General features: G+C 39.6%; 1 protein-coding gene across 1 annotated transcript in view; it reads left to right on the top strand.

Moving 5' to 3' along the window:
- The window catches only part of TBX15 (T-box transcription factor 15), a 145,425-nt gene that overhangs the window by 111,164 nt on the left and 13,178 nt on the right, over positions 1-21,083 (top strand). Inside the window, exon 7 of the mRNA XM_072644516.1 lies at positions 15,257-15,354. Within this exon, the coding sequence (XP_072500617.1) occupies positions 15,257-15,354 (98 nt within the window). The remainder of the gene's footprint in view (positions 1-15,256; positions 15,355-21,083) is intronic.

Below are 21,083 nucleotides of genomic sequence, written 5' to 3'. Positions count from 1 at the left end.
GGTTGCCAGTTATAGTTTAGAGACACACAAAAAAGTAAAAAACAGTCCCTGAGGTGAAGGAGTTTACATTCTAACGTGATTACACATTCACACTTATCTGCAAATTTATACATATATGCAAGTCAGAACACAGAAGGCAATTGTTACAACTGAAATTAAGGTAAACTGTGGCACAGAGTTCTTATCATGTTCAGTTTATTGGTAAGAGTAGTAATTACCAATAAAAGGGGTTTTTAGCTTCTTAGCAAGCCAAAAGTTCCTGAATGAGAGCAGACAGATTATTTTTACAGACAAAGGAGGAGCATCCCCAAACTAAAAGGCAGCATTATAGGATGCTGAGAAAGCAATGTGATTGGCCACATAATCTGAAGCATCACAGGCGTGAGGAACAATTTGATTGGCTGGAAATTAGGAAGGAGGTGTTAGCAACAAGTTCTCCTTCCATCCAGTCACTAACACTTGTTGATTATTTGTGTTCATCTGCAAGAACAGTTTAGCCATGGTGGACCAGACTACCCTGCATAACAGACTTCCCTGGCTTTCAGTTACATCCTTCAAGGATAACAGATTTGCTCCACACAAGAATAGAAGGGCAATTAGCAGGTGATCAGAACTTCTAAATTTAGCTCAGAGACAATGAGTGATTAGCAGATCTGAACTTCTAAATTTAGTTCAGGGACAATAAGCAATTTACAAGAAAGCTGAATTTCCAAACTTAACTCTGAGACAAATGAAACATGACTTCGGCAGTTACAAAAATGTCAGTAGTGATACGGAACAGAATAAATAACAATCTGGAGTCAATCTGATTTTCTCCATTTATAGAGCAGATGGAAGGTAACCTTAGGGGGAATGGATGACACCAGCAATGACCAATGAAGTCCCTTCTCACTGCTAAGTTATGTGATTTTGTGATGTCATTATTTGCAGAAAGTGCCTTTAGGACAGCTTAGATGGGGGAGTTGAATACTCATGTGGCCCTCCTCCCATTTCCCTTTTTACTTCCCTGTAGTTATTCCCTAATTAGAGGTCATCATGGAGTATGGCTGGAGTATGAGTGGGGATTATCAACCTGCCATACGTATTAAGATCATCTCTGTAGAGCTGGAGGGTGCTTTAGACATCCATTCTCCTCATTTTACGGATGAAGAAACTGAGGTCTAGAGAAATGCAGTGGTTTTCTCAAGGTAACACAGATATATTAACTAGGACCAGCTAGATGTGAACCCATGACCACTGAACTCAGATCCAGGGCTTTTTCCTCTTTCTCCCATGGTTCAAAAATAAAGCAATGTTATCACCCTACATGAAGACACCAGGGTGTTCTCCAGGCCTTTTAGCTATGTCGATGACCCTTGTATAATGGAACCATAGGCACCTTTGCCACAGTCATACTCTCATCTCACACCTCAACTGTGCTTTTGACTCTTGGGTGGGTGGGAGGAGGTGGGGGAAGAGTTTTCCCTTCTTCAGAGTTGCCATAACTTCCCCCCTTCTTTATATAGGGTTATTGGTAGGGCCTGATATTTCTCTAATCATTGCTCATATTGATAGAGAGCTTTCTAATGCACATTCCCTATTCATCCCAGTGAGATCACTTGTGTGAGCATTTTTGTCTCCATTTTATAGATAAGAAAAATAAAGTGAAGTGATCTGTGCAAGCTCACATAGCTAGTAAATGAAGAAAAATTATTCAAAGCCCTCTATATAAAATAAATTTTTTTCAATTAACAGGTATTTGTTTTCTTTCCTCTCTACTTTTCCTCCTCTATCACTGGAAAAAAATATATAAAATTTTTGTAACTTTCTGATACAACATATTGCCTACAAATACATGATTCCCAGCTTTTAATCCTAGGAGAAAAAACATGAGTAGATTAATTCAAGGGGGTCTCTTCTTCCTCTAAGATTAGAACTATATATATAGCTCCACTCAGAACCCAATTCAGTTCTGAAATGGAAAAAAGGAGTCACAACTATGGACAACCCAACTACTAATGTGTCATCTGCAACTAAGTAATTTTAGCTCCTTAATATGTGAAAAAATAGCAATATGAACATCCCCAAACATTTTTTCTTGAAACCTTAAAGTGTACTTGTTTATTGCTCTTCTCCAAACTGCCATGAGTTAAAAGCCTCTAGACTTTTAGATCTTAGATCCTTAATAGTAATTAATGCTTTTCCATGGGACAGTGTTGGCTGGTATCTTGAAATGTCCTAGTGATTATGCTGTGGGATTTGCTGGATAATTTGGTGATTTCTACCATCTTCTGCTGACAAATATCACCAGCATCATCCCTTCAAAGCATCCATTGAATGCCCAGTTGCATGTGACTTGGTTTTAGGTACCATGTTGGGATATAGTCACAGTTCATACTCTCTGAGATTTCACAATCTAAGAGGGACAATGACAGACACACAGACATATAGGCAGTAGAGTAAGAACTTTAATCTAAGACAGAATAGGGTGGTGAGGTAGATACTTCTTTCTTGCTCTAGCTGAGGTTACCGAGTTACTTGAATCATTTGATTGAGCTGGGTTTCCAGCTGTGGCAAGCATGAGACAGGAAGCCGAGTTGTTGAGTTGGAGAGGCCTTGAATGATCTCTAGATGCTGTTCATTCCATCCCAGTGCTCTTACTAAGGGTCCATGTCATAGAGAGACAGAAAAAGGAGGTCATTCCAGGCACATGGAGAAGGAAGAGAATGAGGGAAAGAGGAAAAAGGGAGGTAAAGAAGAAGAGGGAAAGGAGGAAAAAGGAGAAAGAAGAGAAGGGAGAAAGTAAAGGGAAGGGACCTGACTTCATGATGAGGGCAGGATGATCCCACCAATGCTTCATTTCTGATTTTCAGGGGTAGACATGGGAGGTGTTATTGGTAAGTTATTGACAAGGGGAGAAACAAGGCCCTTTGTAGGATGATTCAGGAGAAGTAAAAGTCCTGGACTTGGGAATGATAGTCTGCTAAGATTATTCCAGAGCTGGAAGAGCAAGGACTGAAGTGGAAACCAACACTGAGTTTCAAGTCTCACTGGCCTGAAGGAGGAAGCCTCTGTGACCATCTTACCAGCTCACTGAAAGGGGTACCAGCCAGGGACTGTGCTGACATTGAAGATCATGGGCAGAAGAATTGAAGGAAAGAAAAGGAACCTGAAGGCATCTGAGCTCTTGTTGGATATGAAAGTGTCTGCCCTGGTGAGGAAGTTGGTTACTTCTTCCAGGGTTTTAATACCACCTTCATCTAGATCAAGATGATTTTGTTCAACATCCAGGGAACATGTCCAAGCACACTCAGGATCAAACAGAAGAGGGTGAAGTTGATGAGCTGTCTGAAAGCTGAGGATTTATGTGAATTTATCTTAGAAACACTATAGAATGTGAGGGTCCTAGATTATTGCGTTGTATCTCCTCCACCCTTGTTCTGCTTCCAATCCAGGATGCTCTCCCACTAGCCTCCACTGCATCAGAAGAGAGTCAGTCCCTGTCCTGTGAGGCATAGACTCTCTCCCCACTGGCACCCTTTCCCAAATCCCCACCAAAGTATTGCTGTTAGGCCTCAAAATAAAAATAAAAGAGGCATCAGCATTTTCAGAATCAGGGACACTGGTATAAATGAGTCAGAAGCTTGTTACCAAGAAAAAATTTTTACTTTCAGCAAACAACCCTAAAACTCTCTGTAAACAAGGGCCAGAAAAGCTCCTTAACTTATTCATCTCAGGTGTTCTTAGCTGACTTTATATGCTTACGGAGAACTGTGGTAGCTGTTGCTTTTTTGTCAAAAGGGAGCTAGGTGGATAGAAGGCTGGACCTGAAGTTCAAAGACCTGAGACACTTACTTGCTATGTGACTTAGGGAAAGTCAGCTAGCCTCTGGCTGCCTCAGTTTCTTCATCTGTAAAATTGAACTAATAATAGCACCTATCTGTCAGGGATGTTGTGAAGATAAAATTAAGTAATTTTTGTTAAGCCTTTTGTGAACCTTAAAGCCCTAGATATATGCTAAATGCTAGCTATAAATAGTAGGGTCCACCCTTGAAGTTTGTCTTTTTCTCCTCCTCTTTCTGTGCTCTTGTCTCCCTTTCAGAATCATCTTCCTTCCTAGGAGATGAGTGCGCTTACTATCACAGATGATCTATAGGAGCGACTCTATAATGGTGTAATTTTGGGAACCATAACAGGAACACGGGGGATCGTTTTGGACGACAGCTCCCCTCAATCGCACCAACTAGAACCCTAATGAGGTCTGTCTTGTGTAGTGGTGTGCTAACTCCGTTAGGCCCATGGCAGGATTCCCTTGTGATTTGACTGCCATTTCCTCCAGGGACAAAGGATTATGCAGCAAGGAAGAGAGATGTGAAAGATCTGGAGGACTGAGAAATTTAGGATGTGGAGGTTGTTATCAGATGCACAGAGTAGAGGTGACTAGCCAGGGACTGATGGCACAACCAAGGTCGACATTTTTGCTTCATACCTTTGGAGACAATAATGTTACAACTTCACAGGGCTCTTGTCAGGATCCAATAAGATAACATATGATCAGTGCTTTGTAAATGTTAAAGCACTATACGAATGCCAGCTATTATCCTAGAAAAGACACATTTGTTTTGGGTTAGGTTTCAGTTAAAACCTTTGAATAGAATTCAGAATTGTAAGTGTCCCAACCCTTTCCCTTCATCATCATCTATCTATATCCCTTTGTGGTGAGTAAGAACAATGATACCACTCATAGCTACCTTTTATTTCCTATAATATCTTTTATCCAAGTTGCTTCTGAGATATTCAACAAACAACCACCATTCATACATCAAGGGGCATCATGTTAGGGACTGGGGATAAAAAGATGAAAAAAATTACAGAGCCCCTGGCCTCATGGAACTTACAGTTGAATGAGAAAAAGGGAAGACAAATGTACAGTTAAAAAGTATAATATGAGGTAGAATGTGATTAAGTGCCAAGAACACTTTTGGGGAACGAGCCAGAGCTTTCAGATAGGGGCCATCAGGGATGGTTTTATGGAGGAGGTGGTACTTGAGCTGGGCAGTTAGGTGAGACAGTGGATAGAGTACTGGGTTTGGAATCAAGAAGACTTCTTTATGAGTTCAAATCCAGCCTCAGACATTTATTAACTATGACCCTGGGCAAGTCATTTAACCCTGTTTGCCCCAGTTCCTTATCTGCAAAATGAACTCAAGAAGGAAATTGCAAGCCACTCCAGTATCTTTGCCATGAAAATCCCCCAGATGGGGTCATGGAGAGTCAGACATGACTGAAAGATTCCACAACAACAATGGTACCTGAGCTAAGCCTTGAAGACAGAGAAGGATTTCAGTAGGTAGAGCTAAAGAGGGAAGCACTGAAAACATCTCTACGCATGTAGAAGGGGCACCTAGGTGGTGCAGTGGATAGAGCACCAGTGTAGGAGTCAGGAGGACCTGAGTTCAAATCTCACCTGACACTTGACACTCACTAGCTATGTGACCTTGGGCAAGTCATTTAACCCTAATTGCCTCATCCTGGGTCATCTCCAGTCATCCTGATGAATATCTGGTCACTGGATTCAGATGGCTGTGGAGGAGAAGTGAGGCTGGTGACCTGCACAGCCCTCCCTCACTCAAAACAAAGTCAAATGCAAGTCGTGTCATTATTTCTCTGATGGCATGGTCTTCTTCAGCAATGAAGGATGAACACACACACATGTAGAGATGGGAGGTGGGGGATGACAGAATGATAATGGGGAAGGGAAGCAGGGCAGATTGGCTGGCATGTAGAATGTATGAAAGAGAATGCTATGAAGTGAGTCTAGAAACATGAGTTGGAAATAGATTATTGAAGGTTTCAAATGCTAAGTTCAGATAGTAATAGGGAGCTATAGAAATGTTTTTTGTTAAGGAGTGACAAGTGCATTAGGAAGTAAATTTTGGCAGTTGTGTAAAGACTAGACTGTCAGTGAGAAGGACTGGAGATAGGACAGCCAGTTAGGAGTCTATAATAATTCTATAGGTGAGAGGTGATGGGGTCTGAACTGGGGAGTTATATTGTGAGTTATATTGAAGAAGAGGAGATGCTTGCCAGGAATATGACTGCATTTGGAAACTGATTAACTCAATCACTAAAATTCACCAAAATCCCTCAGAAGCTTATGGGCTTCAGCAATATTTCCCCCATTTTATAGATGATAAAACAGGTAACACGGAAGCCAAGGAAATTTCCCAAATTGCATAAATGTTCCATGACAAAACCCAGAAAAGAAGTTAAATCCCCCAGTTGGGGCCCAGTTTGTCTAACACTAGGTCACATTCCCTCTCTAAATCCATTGCTCACATGCTGGTTGACTCACTTTGCAAGCTGAGATCCAGTTGGCCAATCATAAACTCTCTTTCAACCACGGTGCTTTTCCAAGCATCTCTCTCCCAGTGAGTATCTATATTTTCATTTATTCTCCCAGGAGGCATTAGTTATGTTTTTCCATGTTGAACCTCCTTCTATTCTTTCCTTGCAACATTTCCAGCCTCCTTGGATTTTGCATGACTTTTCTGTTGTGACTGGCATGGATAAGGCCTGCCGCTTGGGCCAACCTGTGGATTTAATCAATGTTCTCTCTGCTTTCCTTCTCAGTCATGGTTATAGATACAGTACTAGGTAACCAGACCTAAACAGACTCCTGAAAACATCCAGTCAAATATCTCCTATCAATTTAATGTACAATCGTTTATCATTTCTCCTGGCTTAAGAGAATGTTAAAAAAAATTTTGTCTCACTGTTTGTTCTCCCTACCCTGTCATAAGCTTTTTCCACTATTGTCCTCTTGGTCATGTTGTATTGCCAGAAAAAGTTGGCAATCATTTTGTTATCTATGGCACTTGACCAGTGATGGTGTCATCTAACAGGGTGATGTCTTTGTAATGGCTAACATATTGGAGCCTGTGATAATGAGGCCCACTGTGGCTTGAGGGACATGTTTTCTTTTGGTTGTTGTTCTCTGAGGAGAGAATTTGAGGAACAGACCTAGGTAATATATTATTTCCTTAACATTCAATCTAGAGCCGGAGGAGAGGAGTGGCAATGAATTGGACTGCAAGGAAGCAGGAGTACTTTCTTGTATTACAAGTGTCAAAAATTAGTCCATCATAGTTCCTTTTCTTTGGGCTATGAACAACTTGAACTCTTGACTTCATCTGTCTATTGGACACCAGTGGTTCTGTCCCATAAAAGCCATCTCCAAGGCTGTCTCTGTGGCCATGTGGAAAGTATTACACTATCATTCTTCTTAGCTAGGTAGTGGGCCTCTGGCAGTTTGTGGTTCTTTCGAATATCCCCAAGATGACAAGACAGTCTCAGAAGTCTGGATGGAGAAGTCAAACCCTGATCCAGTGAAAGAGAAGGAGGTGCTGAGGATAGAGGGCTTTCTCAAGTTATCTCCTGTTTGACCTTTTTTGTTGTGGAATGAAAAATGGCCTTGTCTGTCTCTAGCTCATGCTCCCTATATCACCCATGGCATCAGGAAATTGGCTGTGGAGGAAAGGAAAGGACAGATATAGAGTAATGAAATCAGGTATTTGAATGGTAAAGAGAAAGTAAATAGAATGAAAAAAATTAAGGCAATCCCCATTCCTGAGCCAAATTGAAAGCAGAAGTTGTACGTTAACATGATGCCTGGTGGGATTATGAATATTGTTCTAGTTATTGAACGTTTACTGAACACCAAAGGGATGCCCCCACCATTCTTTTGGAATGAGTCGGTTGGAAGGCAATCCCTTACAGGCTGGCTGTTTTCCCAAAATAGTTGATTTTGAGGCATTACCAGTTTGCAAATGAGGGGCCCCCTGTCTCTCTTTATTCTCTCTCCCTCCTTCCCCACACATTAAGAAGTTTCTACTTGCTTAGCCAGGAGTAGTTTTGAAAATTCAGAGTGAAAAAGATTGGAGTACTAGGCAGTGAACAAGTGGAGATTACAGCAGAATGGCTTAAGAAAGAGGATTTGAACCTCAAGGAGGGGGAAACCAAAGGGGGACACTTGCCAATTTGTCCATCTTCTTGAGTAGAAGCCTTGTTGATAGCATTCAGCAGGCCCAGAACACTTGAGCATGTGGAAAGTGTTAGTGGCACACAGATACCTGGGACAGCTTAACGGGTTTCTCCCCCCACCCCCTTTCACTTTTTAGACAATGGAATCACTTTATATATGATTCTGCACTAAAACTTTATAGAGCTAAGAGTAGTTGTATTGAGGAGCTAGTGAAAAAGCCATAACACAGTCTCAACCCTGGAAGAGCTATTTTCAAAGTAATTGAGTATGTTAAGGCAGCAGTGGCAATGACTTTTAAGAGAAACGTCAGGGTCAGACAAAGCAAAGATCAGAATGGATGATGCACATTTGAGGCTCAGGCTTTGTTGAAAGTAGGCAGCCCCATGGGAAAAAAAGCAAATGCTGAAAGAGATCTGAAACTCACATGTACCCTTGAATCGAAGAGGGATTCAGATGGAGAAACAATTCCCATATCCCTCATAAAAGTCTGTGCGTTCTTTTTTAGTTCCCTTCTCTCTTCTATATGGGTTGCCATCCAAACAGGAACAGCAAAGACTGAAGAGGATATATGTTTGAAGTTTATGAAAACGTGAGTGATGTGGGTAGAGTGAACCAAAAAGAGGTCTCTAGATCCTGGCATATTAAAACTAATGAACTCTGAATCCAGAAAGAGATAGTTTTAGGACAAACAGGGACCACTGTGGAGTAAACAAACATATGGCACTTATAACTCAAAGATATGATACAGCAGGAAAATATGAACAAATTCAAAAAGGATTTGGGGGAGGTCATGAATGATAGATCCATGAGCAGATTAAAGCTTGAGATAGGAGCAAGTACATCCCTAAAGCTTTTGGGCAATCACGCCCTCTTAGAAATGCCCTATGCTTTTACTGTTAGAGACAGATAACTGGGTTAGACAAATGTGACTATGATCAAGTCCAGTATTTCTAGTGTTATGATCTTATATTTTAAATACATTTTTTTTTTGATGAAGACATAGTAGAGAAGTCTACTAGGAACATCCCAGGGCTTGGGGGTATATTCCTCTTCCTAGTTGCCCAAGTGGCAATGGGAATGGCATCTTAATGTTTCATGGTAAGCAGAGAGGTGACAGGCCTTGGTAATATCAATTTCCCAGCTTCTAAGTAGTAGTCTTCTTCCATATTCCAGTTGTCTTCCAGTTCTCTTTCCATTTTTTAGAATTCTACATGGTATTTTCTCACACTGTCTCCATCAGCAAATGTTCAGTAATCAGAGGGTATAATATTCTACCAGTTATTCAATTGTAGTAATTTGACTTTCTTCTACATACAAAGTATGCCTTTCTGGCATATTACTTGGGAGGGCTCCTTGATATTGGACATACTGTCATTACCAAAAGGCTGAACCCAATCCTTTCTAGCCAGTAAAGATTCTACTTGCTGTCTTACTATTTAGAAAATCAGAGTTTAGATGGTAAGCTCTTTGATGATGGGGATCGTTCTTGCCCCTTTTTTGGGGGTATCTCTAGCACTTGTGATAGTGCCTGGCACATAGTAGGTACTTAACAAATGCTTTTAAGGTCAACGCATTCCACTTCTCATATGCTCTATCAATTTGTAATTGGATTAGTTGTTCATCCTAATCTATTAAAGGGTAAGTTTTGTTTTTGGGAAATATTGAACTCTTACTGTGATTGGAAGTAAAGATCCAACCATATCTCCTCAGGTCAAACTACATTTGGAATATTATATACAGTTCTGGGTGTGGCACATTTTTAAGGAAACATTGAAAAACTAGAGGGAGGTCAGTATGAGGAAACATCTGAAAACCACTCACTATTGAGGAACTGTTGGAGGAATTTCTTGTGTTTCACTCAGAAGACCAAGAAGAGACATACATGATAACAGATAAAGAGAGGTGGGGATAGACTGTTCCAAGTTTATCTAAAAGGAAAAAATGACATCAGTGGTTCACAACAAAATAAACATCACAGTTTACATTACGTCATGCTTTAAGGTGTGTGAAGGGCTTTCCCTTTAATGACCTGGGAGATAGGAAGTTCAAGTGTTATTATTCCAATTTTATTGATAAGAAAATTGAGGCTTAAAAGGAGTGTCAGAGTCATTATATGAACTCTTTCCCCTGCATAATGTTACTTTGAATAAAGAGGAAGAATAAGGAGGGAGATTTTGTCTTAAGGAGAGCTTTGTAACAGTAAGAGCTGTCCAATGGCATAGTAAACATTGGCTGGATGACTGTCTGTGAGAAGTGCTGCAGAGGAGATTCCTACAACATGTGGGAGGTCAGACTACAAGATCTCCAAGTTCCCTTTCTGTTTCCAAACTGTCATTTGCCAATTCCATCTTTTGGCTACATTTTGAGTCTGGACTAAATGATCATTTTCCTCTGTAGAATCAGCTATTTTCATGTATTTGTTCCAGAAATGTCTTGTCTATTGTGGGATAAAGAATTTAAATTCATTGTCCTTAGATGCAGGTACCTAGAATCATAAGGAGCTTCAGAGACCACATAGTCCAGTGCCCTCATTTTATAGATGAGGAAACTGAGGACCTGGGTGGTTGTAACTTGCTTTACATTTTTGTCAGTTTGTTCTTGACTCTTTTTGTGATTGTATCAATATAGAGCACCCCCACTAAAGAATTTCCTCTCTCAATACTTCCTCTGTAACTTAGAGCTTTAGGGAGTTGCCTGATGCACTGACTAATTAACTTACAAGGAACCCAGTTACTCTAGACTGTGAGGCCAGCTCTCTATCCAGCAATGCTGCTGTTCTGTTTTTGTCAATGTAAAATATAATATCTTCTTATAGTCTTTCCTACTTGTATTATGGAATTAAAAAAAAGACCCACTGTAGTTTTGGGATACTTTGGAGCAAACAAGTATCCTACCTCTCATGTCTTATTGTCATCATCATTGATATGTGTTAGTTTTTTTGGTTATTCACTTGCTTCATTTTATCTTATTTTAAAATTAAATAAAACATAAGCCAAATTAAAATTGAATTCAATTTAAAAAACTCTCTCACAATAAATATGTATATGCAAGCAAATCCCATATTGTTCGTGTCCAAAATGTAGGTCTTGTTCTGCATATTAAATTCATTACCTCTCTCTTAGGAAATGGGTAACATGGTTCATCATCAGTCCTGTCGAATTATGGTGGTGGTGGCAGTGTGTGTGTGTATTGTTAAAAAAGAATGGAAATGGAGGCAGCCTAGATAAAGATCCTGTCATTTGCAATGAGCCTCTGATGTCTTCAAAGAGAATCACAAGCAGTTGTTATGGTGGTCAGTCCAAGATCCAAAATTAGGTTCTGGGGAATCAGATCTAAGTATTCTATGCATATCTGTCCACTGGGGCTGGGCTTAACTTTCTTTTCCCCGCTTCTTGCTGCCTAGGAGTGCTCTCCCTCTCTCCACCAAATCATTGTACGTGATGTATTCAGCATTGATGTGGGCTGACCATGTGAAGAGATCTTCTGTTTTGACTTTAACAGATTAACAGCTAATAAACACTAGGCAGTACCCTCCCCTCAGAACCTTTCCTTAAAATACAGTTTGGATTTGCCAGCCCTTGTGTATTTAAAGCCTCTGAGATGCCAGGGATAACATTAGAAAATTAACTGATAAAGCAAAGTAGCTGTGCAAAGAAAATATTTTCTAGCACTAAAAACCAATTAGCATATTAGAAACTCAAGGAAGGAGATTCTGAAGATTCATCTTTATGGAAAAGATATTGATTTGTACTTGTAACACATATCTAGTTTTGCTCTCTTGGTGCACAGGGGCTGAATATAAGTGGAATAATAATACTAACTATCCTGCCCATTACATTTTTACAGAATGCTTTACATAACTCAGTTCATTTGATCCTTGCAGCAACCTTGTGAAGTAGGTACTTTTATCCCCATTTTACAGATGAAGAAACAGGCTGAGAGAGATGAAATGATTTGCCAATTTTCACACAGTGAGTTAGTATCAGAGTTAGGATTCTTCTCACCTCCAAGTCCCAAGCTCTTTCCATTACACCAGGATATCTGGGAATGAACCACATGAAGAAGATGGGAGTGCTCTGAGATAAAGCAGTATAGATCCCCCCTCGGAAAGGCAGAAAAAAATGTTTTTGTATCAAGAAAGGGCATCACAGTGACCTCTCAACAAATCCATAGTGTAGCACTGTCTTCTGTATGACCTTCCATCAGTCAGTCAGTCAACAAATATTTATCAAGTACATGCGATATGCTAGGATCTCTGCAAAACACTGGGATATAAAAAAGGCAAAACCACAAGCTTTTGTTATGACATATAAATAAAAATGACATATAAACAAATACCGACATATACAATGAAACTCAACAAACAGGTATGAAATGCCTTTTGTTGCTGTGGAGTCATTTTTCAGCCATATCTGACTCTTTGTGACCTTGTTTCTTGCAAAGATGCTGGAGTGGTTTGCCATTTTCTTCTCTGGCTGATTTTACAGATGAGGAAACTGATGCAAATAAGATTAAGTGACTGACCCAGGATCACACAGGTAGTAAGTTTGAATTCCCAAGGATAAGTTTTGCTGCCTCCAGGCTTGACACTCTATCCGCTGCACCACCCAGTTGCCCCTGAAATGTCTACTTTATGCTAGAAATTGGGAAGATAACAAAATATAGAAAAAACAGTCCTTGTCTAAGAATCCGAGAAGACCCCCGAACCAGAAACTTTGTTCCAGCTTTAACTTGCTTTTCTAATCCCAAATCCCCTCAACAAGAGATTGCCTGTTAGGAATCTAGTTACTTCTGAATTAACATGTTTTTCATATGAGTTTTAGAGAGATAATTGGATGAGTATAAATACATGTCCCTTCCTTCTCCCCCAAATTGGAAAGATTCCCATTTCAGCTAGATTCAGAAGCAAATTGTCTAAAAAGAATTGCCCTAAAGGTCTTCCGAACTTTCTTGTAGTCAGAGAAGTCCAGGAAACTGATCCCAAAGACAACTCATGTGGTTTCCAGTCTCATTCCTTAATCCTGGTGATTTGGGAAAGTATTAGGAAGAGCTGTTTTTATCTTTGGAAGCATTTCCCATTTCTCTGCTTTTCCACTGATGGACTGCCATGCCGAGACTGCTTCCCCCCAGAATACTAGTTTAGAATCAGCTCAAGTGTCATCATCTACACAAGACCTCTCCTAATCTCCCCAGCTGTTAATGCCTCCCCTCTATCCACTAGTATCTATTTTGCATATGTCTTAGCTTTGCAAACTTCAAAGCAAAACTTCAAAGAAATTCTAGCTATCATTATATTCATCTATGTGCATGCTGTCTTTCCCATAAGCTATAAACTTCTCAAGGGTGACAACTATTTCACATCTTTGCACCCTCAGTACTTAGTGTGTTGTCTAACACTACAGTAGGTATTTAATAATTGCTTGGTGATTGATTGACTTTTTGATTCCTGGTTAATTCAGAAAGCATTGAATTCAGATCATTTCTTCTAGCAGAAACTGGAAAATCTATTGATCATGCCCTTAAAGACATTTATCTCCCCTTGACTGGCCTTTCTTCATTCACATATATATATATATATATATACATACATATATATATAGGAGGGAGAGGCAAGGCAATGGGTTAAGTGACTTGCCCAAGGTCACAGAGCTAGTAAGTATCAAGTATCTGAGACTAGATTTGAATTCAGATCCTCCTGACTCTAGGACAGGTGCACTATCAAGTGCACCATCTAGCTGCCCCACCTTCCTTCATTACTGACAGTTTCTGTATGCTCTATATGAATGAATGAGTAAAGCAGTTATTAAACATTTACTATATGCAAAACACTGGAGATACAAATTGAAAATAAAGACAGTCCCTCTTCTCAAGAACTTTGCTGGTCCACTTTAATTCTATTGCTTTTCCTTTGTTGAGTCTTTCCCACTTATCCTGTATCCTGTTTACATTCTGTTTATGTTGTTTGTATATTGTCTTCCTCATCAGACTATGAACGGTTTGAGGACAGAGACTGTCTTTCACCTTTCTTTGTATTTCTAGTACTTAGCACAGTATCTGGCACATAGTAGGCATTTAAAAATGTTTATCTACAGAGTGATTGACAAATGGAGGAGGCAATCCATATGGACGATTTTAGCTGTAAGTCCTATGGTCCTTAGGGTACAATAGCAAAGCTGATGGTGATGCCTCTTCTTCAGTTTCTGATTATGAGTTATTTGGTGGCAAATGGCCTTTGCCACCAAGGATTTTAGTGGCAAGACCTTTTTTTGGGGGTTTTCAGAAGCTGTGCCTGAAGCACCAGCAGAAGCAGATGCCAGGCTGTATCTTTAGATGGGTTGTTTCCTTAGATGGTAGCTGAAAGCATTGCTATTCCCAAGGTTCTTGGGTTCAGGGTCTTGGACTATTTCCATTAGGTTCCGAGAGAAGATGGTGGTCAAGATGGTGGTGGTGGTTTGACCTGCTTGGCATGTGCTGCATCCTGCCTACACCACAGGGTGGCATCTTTATTAGCCTGACTTATCTATTCTATAGGTGATAGTTGTTGGAACTGGCTAGTCCCTTCTCCTTAGGAGTTGCTTTCCCAAATGTTGGCTGTGAGGGCTAGGCTGTAAGCAGAACCAGTCATCTGGGGGCTGCTACCATTTCCAGGGCTCCTGTGCCTGAAATATGTATCAACTGTATTTTTTCATCTATTAAATCTTTTAAGCTATTGATGTTCTAAGTATCACTGCTTTGCCCACTGGGACAGTCATGCATGATTGGTAGTCATAAAGGTAGGGAGAAGAAAACTCTTACTCTTTTTGGATTTCAAAGGGAAGTAAAGGGGAGATTAGCTAGTTATTCAACATTACCCTCAACGTCATTGAAAGATTTAGGAGTAAGACCCAAGATGTTTAAATGCTTGCATGTCTTTCTTATCTAGGTGGAGGTACTACCTGCAGGGTGATACTGCCTGCTAGAAGGTCAGAATGAAATAGTGTCAGGATCTTGGATTGGTTTCTAGATGGTCTCAAACTAGGCAAATTCCTTTGTTTTGGTTTCTGTGAGCTGCCAGCATCAGCACGTTGTGCTTTTCTAGGTTAATTTACTCTGGTGGAGGTGATCTCTCAACAGTGAGGCATACCCCCACTGCTTGCCAGGTGAGAAAAGTTAGGCCTGTCCTTTCTGTCGAACTCAATGCATTTCTTGGCCTTATTTATGTCTTCTTCACCTGGCTTTCTTCTCATTCCATAGGACTGGACTGGAGGCCATTATGGAAACATATGCTTTCTGGAGACCACCTGTGCGCACACTCACCTTTGAGGATTTCACCACCATGCAGAAACAGCAAGGTAAGCCACTGGATAATGGTCACTGACTAGGGACAGGATGGGAGCAGAGGAGGGCCGAGGCACAGAATTTGAGTTGGGACATCTGGCCTTCAGCTGAGTCATGGGATTGTGCTGACGGCTATGAAATGAAGAGAACCTGGGAACCACATAAATAACTGGAGCGTCATCACTTGGCCAGATGGGGGATGGGAACACCCTCTCAGATCTGATTCTGTTAGGTAGCACTTACTCTGGCCTTCAGAAGCTACCTCAGTGCTGCCAGTGAGGAAGGTCAGTTACTTCATTTTTGCTTGCAAACACTTACTAGAACACTGGTAATATGTAGATTTTTCCTACAGCGTTATCTCCACTGTCAATAAATAGGGTTGTCTTTTTATAGATGAGGATTCCAGGTCATAGAGACATGGATGGAAGTACATATTGACACTCTACCCCCAGATCTTCTGTTTTAGCTCATTGAGATCCCCTACCTTTCTTGCTTATTACTTAATATTTTATTTGGAACAAGATTATTCTCAAGGAAAGATGGGGAGAGTTTCCAAAAGAACTGCCTGAAAATAAGCTAAACATATTTCAAATGAAACCTCAGATGCAGCTAGCCTATATGCACTCTCTGTTTTCCTTGCAAACAGGCTTTTTTGCCCTCCTTTTTCTAGTTCCTGTCTTCTGTAGACTAGATCCATGGTTTCAAACTAAAAAAGAAATTGTACATAAGGATACCTGTGGGTTGTATATTGACTTAGTTTTAAAATGTAATATCATTTATATATTGGGACAGCTAGGTGGCACAGTAGATAAAGCACTGGGCCTGCAGTCAGGAAAAGCTCATGTTCCTGAATTCAAATCTGGCCCCAGACACTTACTAGCTATATGACCCTGGGCAAGTCACTTAACCCTGTTTGCCTCAGTTTCTTCATCTGTAAAATGAACTGCATAGGGAGATGGTGAACTATTTTAGTGTATCTGACAAGAAAATCCCAAATGGGGTCATAAAGAATCAGACACAACTGAAAAACAATTGAACTACAAGAATATTAATGTATTTTCATTTGTTTTGTTAAATATTTCCAAATTATATTTTAATCTGGTTTGGGCCCCATTGAGAAGTGTTTTAGTCTGGGCATTTGGGATGTGGGCTGAGTGCTTGATACCTCTGGTCTAGATTATAAGCCAGGGTTGGTAAGCTAGTTCCTGTGTGCCTAGCGTCATCATCAAGGTTCTCTGGCCCCAGTCCTGTAAAGTCAAAATAAAAATTGCCAGGAGACCTATGGGACAGCTCTCCTAAAAGGTTACAAATAATCAGGAGTGTGCTGAAGCCAGTTCAAACAGGGTCAATAAAGCCAATTGTTAAATTTTCAGTGTGAGCATTTGCACCTCAGAAATTCGCCAAAGCCGCAAATCATTGCTTGATTTATTGTTTAGCTGATTATCTAGACTTAAAGTCATAGAGAAAACATCAGTAATGCAGATAAAACTTAAAAATGCATACAGTATTTTATTTTTCTGGAGGGTTGGTTGTTAAATACCAGCACACTACTACTAACCACAGTTGGTGATACTTTTAGTCCAAAGACTCCTAACCTTTTATTGTATTATGGCAGTCTGATGAAGCTTAAATGCAGAAACCATGACTACCTTTTCTATATAAAACTGAAAGAGAAAGAGAAATGTAAAAGATTGGGAGAGGTGGGGGAAGATTATTTGATTGGTCATGGAGCATCCCATTGTATCCACTAAGCTGAACCTACTATTTGATTACAGTCACTGATTAAAGTGGTACCATTTGACCAAATCATCAAGGTTTTCTCCCTACTATAATCTTCTTTTTTTTTTTTTGACTATTGCTGCTTTATTTTTTTTTAATTTTTTTAATTTTTTAATGTTTAACAATCACTGCCATACAATTGAGATTTTATCCCCCCCACACCTACCCCCCACTACCCCCCTCCCTCCCCACAACTGCATACAATTCTGTATAGGTTCTACATATACTTTCCTATGGAGTATATTTTCACTATAGTCATGCTATGTAGTCAGACTAAAATAAAGGAAAGAAATCATATAACAAATCAAAACATGATACACAAACACATACACATACACAAACATGATCTGCTACATTTTGTGAATGACTTCCATATTTCTTTCTCTGAGTGTGGAAGGCATTTTGCCTTGAGAACCACCACTGGGATTTTTTTTTTTTATAAGAAGTTTTTGCGTTATTACAAAATTCCAAGTCTACCAGAAAAAACTCTCGCACACTGTGGTTGTTGCTGTGCACAAAGTTCTCCTGGTTCTGCTCCTTTCACTCAGCATCAGGTCATATAAGTCCTTCCAGGCCTCTCTGAAGTCTTCTTGTTCATCATTTCTTATGGCACAATAGTACTCCATTACATTCATATACCATAATTTATTCAGCCATTCCCCAGTTGATGGACATCCCCTTGACTTCCAGTTTTTGGCAACTACAAAGAGTGCTGCTATAAATATTGTTGTACATGTGGGACCCTTTCCCATTTTTATGATCTCTTGGAGATACAGTCCTAGTAGCTATATTGCTGGGTCAAAGGGTATGCACATTTTTGTAGCCCTTTGGGCATAGTTCCAAATTGCTCTCCAGAATGGTTGGATGCGCTCGCAGCTCCACCAACAATGAATTAGTGTTCCAACTCTCCCACATCCTCTCCAGCATTTATCATTTCCTTGTTCTGTCATGTTTGCCAATCTTATAGGTGTGATGTGGTACCTCAGAGTTGTTTTGATTTGCATCTCTCCAATCAATAGTGATTTAGAGCATTTTTTCATATGATTATAGATATCTTTAATATCTTCCTCTGAAAATTGCCTGTTCATATCCTTTGACCATTTATCAGTTGGGGAATCCCTACTATAATCTTTAATGACAGTTATTTGGGTAGCCAAATCCATTCAGCAAACCATGCTCTGGCTGCCCACTCTCATGTCTGCCTTCTGATTAACCCACACAGAATTGATGGAGAGGTAGTTCACGTTTGTAGAATTTAATTTTTTCTAGAAGCCAGGTTTTTATTTTGTTTTATTTTTGAGGTGAGTAACCTGCTTATGTCTATCAGCTTTTGGAAGATGGCTGTGAATTTACTTTCTTTTGCTCCATAGGCTAGTTTTCCAAGTTAGAGCAGAGGTAGCAGTCTGCATTAGATTTTTAGCAGGTATATTGCCATCAAGAAAAGGCAACAATGTCTTAGCCTTGGGAAATGATACTCAGTGATTTACTGGGTTTAGTTATTTCCATACACACTCCCCTCCAGATACTATCTTTCTCAAGCCTCTGCATTTATCCACCACCATATAAATGAGAATAAAATTACTAATGGGGATGGAACTCTTTAATCCACAAGCTAATGGCACATTTATGATATATAACCAAATGAGAAACTTAGATGGATTTATGACCTTCTTAGTATAGGCATTCCTCCAATATGAATTTCAACTTCTTTGCATGTTCTCAACCAGTGTGATTCTCATCCATTTCTTTCTGTAAATTCCTTACAAAGGATTCACTCAGTGTGTCAGAAGTCTTCCTCTATTTCATTTAGCACCTCGAGGGTACTCATGTAGTACCCAGGTTGCCCATTCTTGCTTGGTACGTTTATCTGCTTTTTCATTATCAAGTGTTTTTTTCCCCTGTACTTTCTGAGTATAAATTATTACTGGTAATATGCTACAACCTGGTTACCCTCACCATCCACTTTTCTATCTTTTCTGTGCACTCTTTGAGCTCACAATGAAGTTGAATGACTCACTCAAGTTTATGAATATTCAGTTTATTACAGACATTTAGAAAACATATTGATTTGAAGGAAGCTAAACTCTTAGAGCATGATGTCATCACTGAAATCCACTTATTACCAGGGGAACAAGAAAGAACCTGGAATTATTGAATACACATGGTAAGGGGATGGGGCAATAGGAAAAGCCAAGAATCTATTAAATAGTTTAATTGGAATATATTTTTGAACTTCAGACTGAACTTGATCCAGATTCTCATGATTAAAAACTCTGTGGCTTAGTTCCTTGACTTTAACGAAGGACGTAAAATCAGCAGTAATCTCATCCCTCCTCCCTAAAGCCTAAGGGTTCCAGTAACTCTGGGCAATATCACTCATAAAAGAGAGGAAAGAGACTCTACTCTTCTGTATGGAATTGTTTTGTGTCTCTCCAAAAGCAAGGAGGAGGAGTGGTTGTCTACTGGAAACATCAATGGCAAATTGGTTGCTTAACAATTTCTTCTTAGTGGAGTTGTGTCTATACAATACTGGACATTTGGATAAACATGGAAATATTCAGCTATCCAGATGTTTTGCTTTGCTGGCACCAATTATCTGAATATTTGGAAATATCCCTGGGGAAAAATAAGCAATGTTTTTTGTTTTTAATTCAGATGCTGCCATAGTGTAGACACAACTTCATGTGCCAGTGTTGAAGGGGATAGATTCACCTTTCTTTCTATGTTAAGATAGGGTCATTTTCCCTTATGGAAGCAACAATGGACAGAAATGTTTATTGTGAAGGGAATGCAGAAAGAACTTGCAAATATGGAATATGGAATATGAAATACAATTTGCAAATATGCAAATATGGTATGTATGCTCAGGGGATAGGTTAAGGAAAAAGTCAAGAACCTATGGAATCATTGAGTTGGTCTGGAGCCACAGAGAGGACCCAGGACCATTTTGACTTTCAGTCTCAGTCCTGTTAACAACAGAAGGTCAAAAATTCTTAGGATCTTCTATCATCTGACATTGGTGACAAGAATAAGCCTAGGGGTTTAAAATTCAATGGCCCCAAGTATTTTGGTGACAGACAGATGACTTTCTTGTGAAAGAAACTGGAGCTATTTAGCCTGAAAAAGGCAGATCTGGGGATATAAGTGCCAAACGCTTATTGATTCATTGTTGATTGAAATGGAAATTGTCATTAATGGTTTTTAGTTAAAAATCTGAAGAATCAAGTAGATAATTTTTATTCATTAAATATGTGGGAAATGTTTTTTTTTAATTGATGACTGCTTAGATAGTTTTGAGCTGAAAAATTGAGAGATGAATATATATATATATTTTCCTTTTTAAAGAGTTGACAGAATGTTTTGTATCATTAACTCACATACAAAGTGTCTTCAGAAAGAGTTGATATGCTCCTCCATGAAAACAGAAGCTTTAGTACATGGTATGTAAGATGAGGTCCTCTGGAAGAAGTTGCACTGCACTGTTGGCCAGGGTATTTGCCTTTAGCGCACTTCAGCCACTGTCTAACTGGAGATGAGCTGATTGACTCATCTCTGTTATAGTTTCTTCTAAATAAAAGGAAAAGTAATGATAATAGTATTGATTCATGCTTTGAGGTTCACCAAGTACTTTATAAAGATTATTTCACTTGACCCTCACAAAAACCCTGGGAAGGTGCAATTATTATCCCCATATTACAGATGAGGAAACTGAGAGAGACAGAGGTTAAGTGCTTGCCCAAGTTTGCCATAGCTAAGTGATTGAGACTAGGTTTGAATTGACTCCTGGTCAAATGTTCTATTGTTCTATCCCCTCCAATACCTACCTGTCTGACAGAGCAGGTATTCCCCATGCCTTAGGTCTATAGTAAGGAAAAAGAGATGTTCTGTCATTTAGGAGAAAAAAATATTGTTAAACAAACTCTTCTAATTGACAAGACCAATGCACAGACAATGTAAAATGGTG

Source organism: Notamacropus eugenii, chromosome 2 (assembly GCF_028372415.1).
Source record: "Notamacropus eugenii isolate mMacEug1 chromosome 2, mMacEug1.pri_v2, whole genome shotgun sequence".
Taxonomy (NCBI): domain Eukaryota; kingdom Metazoa; phylum Chordata; class Mammalia; order Diprotodontia; family Macropodidae; genus Notamacropus; species Notamacropus eugenii.
This window is presented reverse-complemented; position numbering and strand designations above follow the sequence as displayed.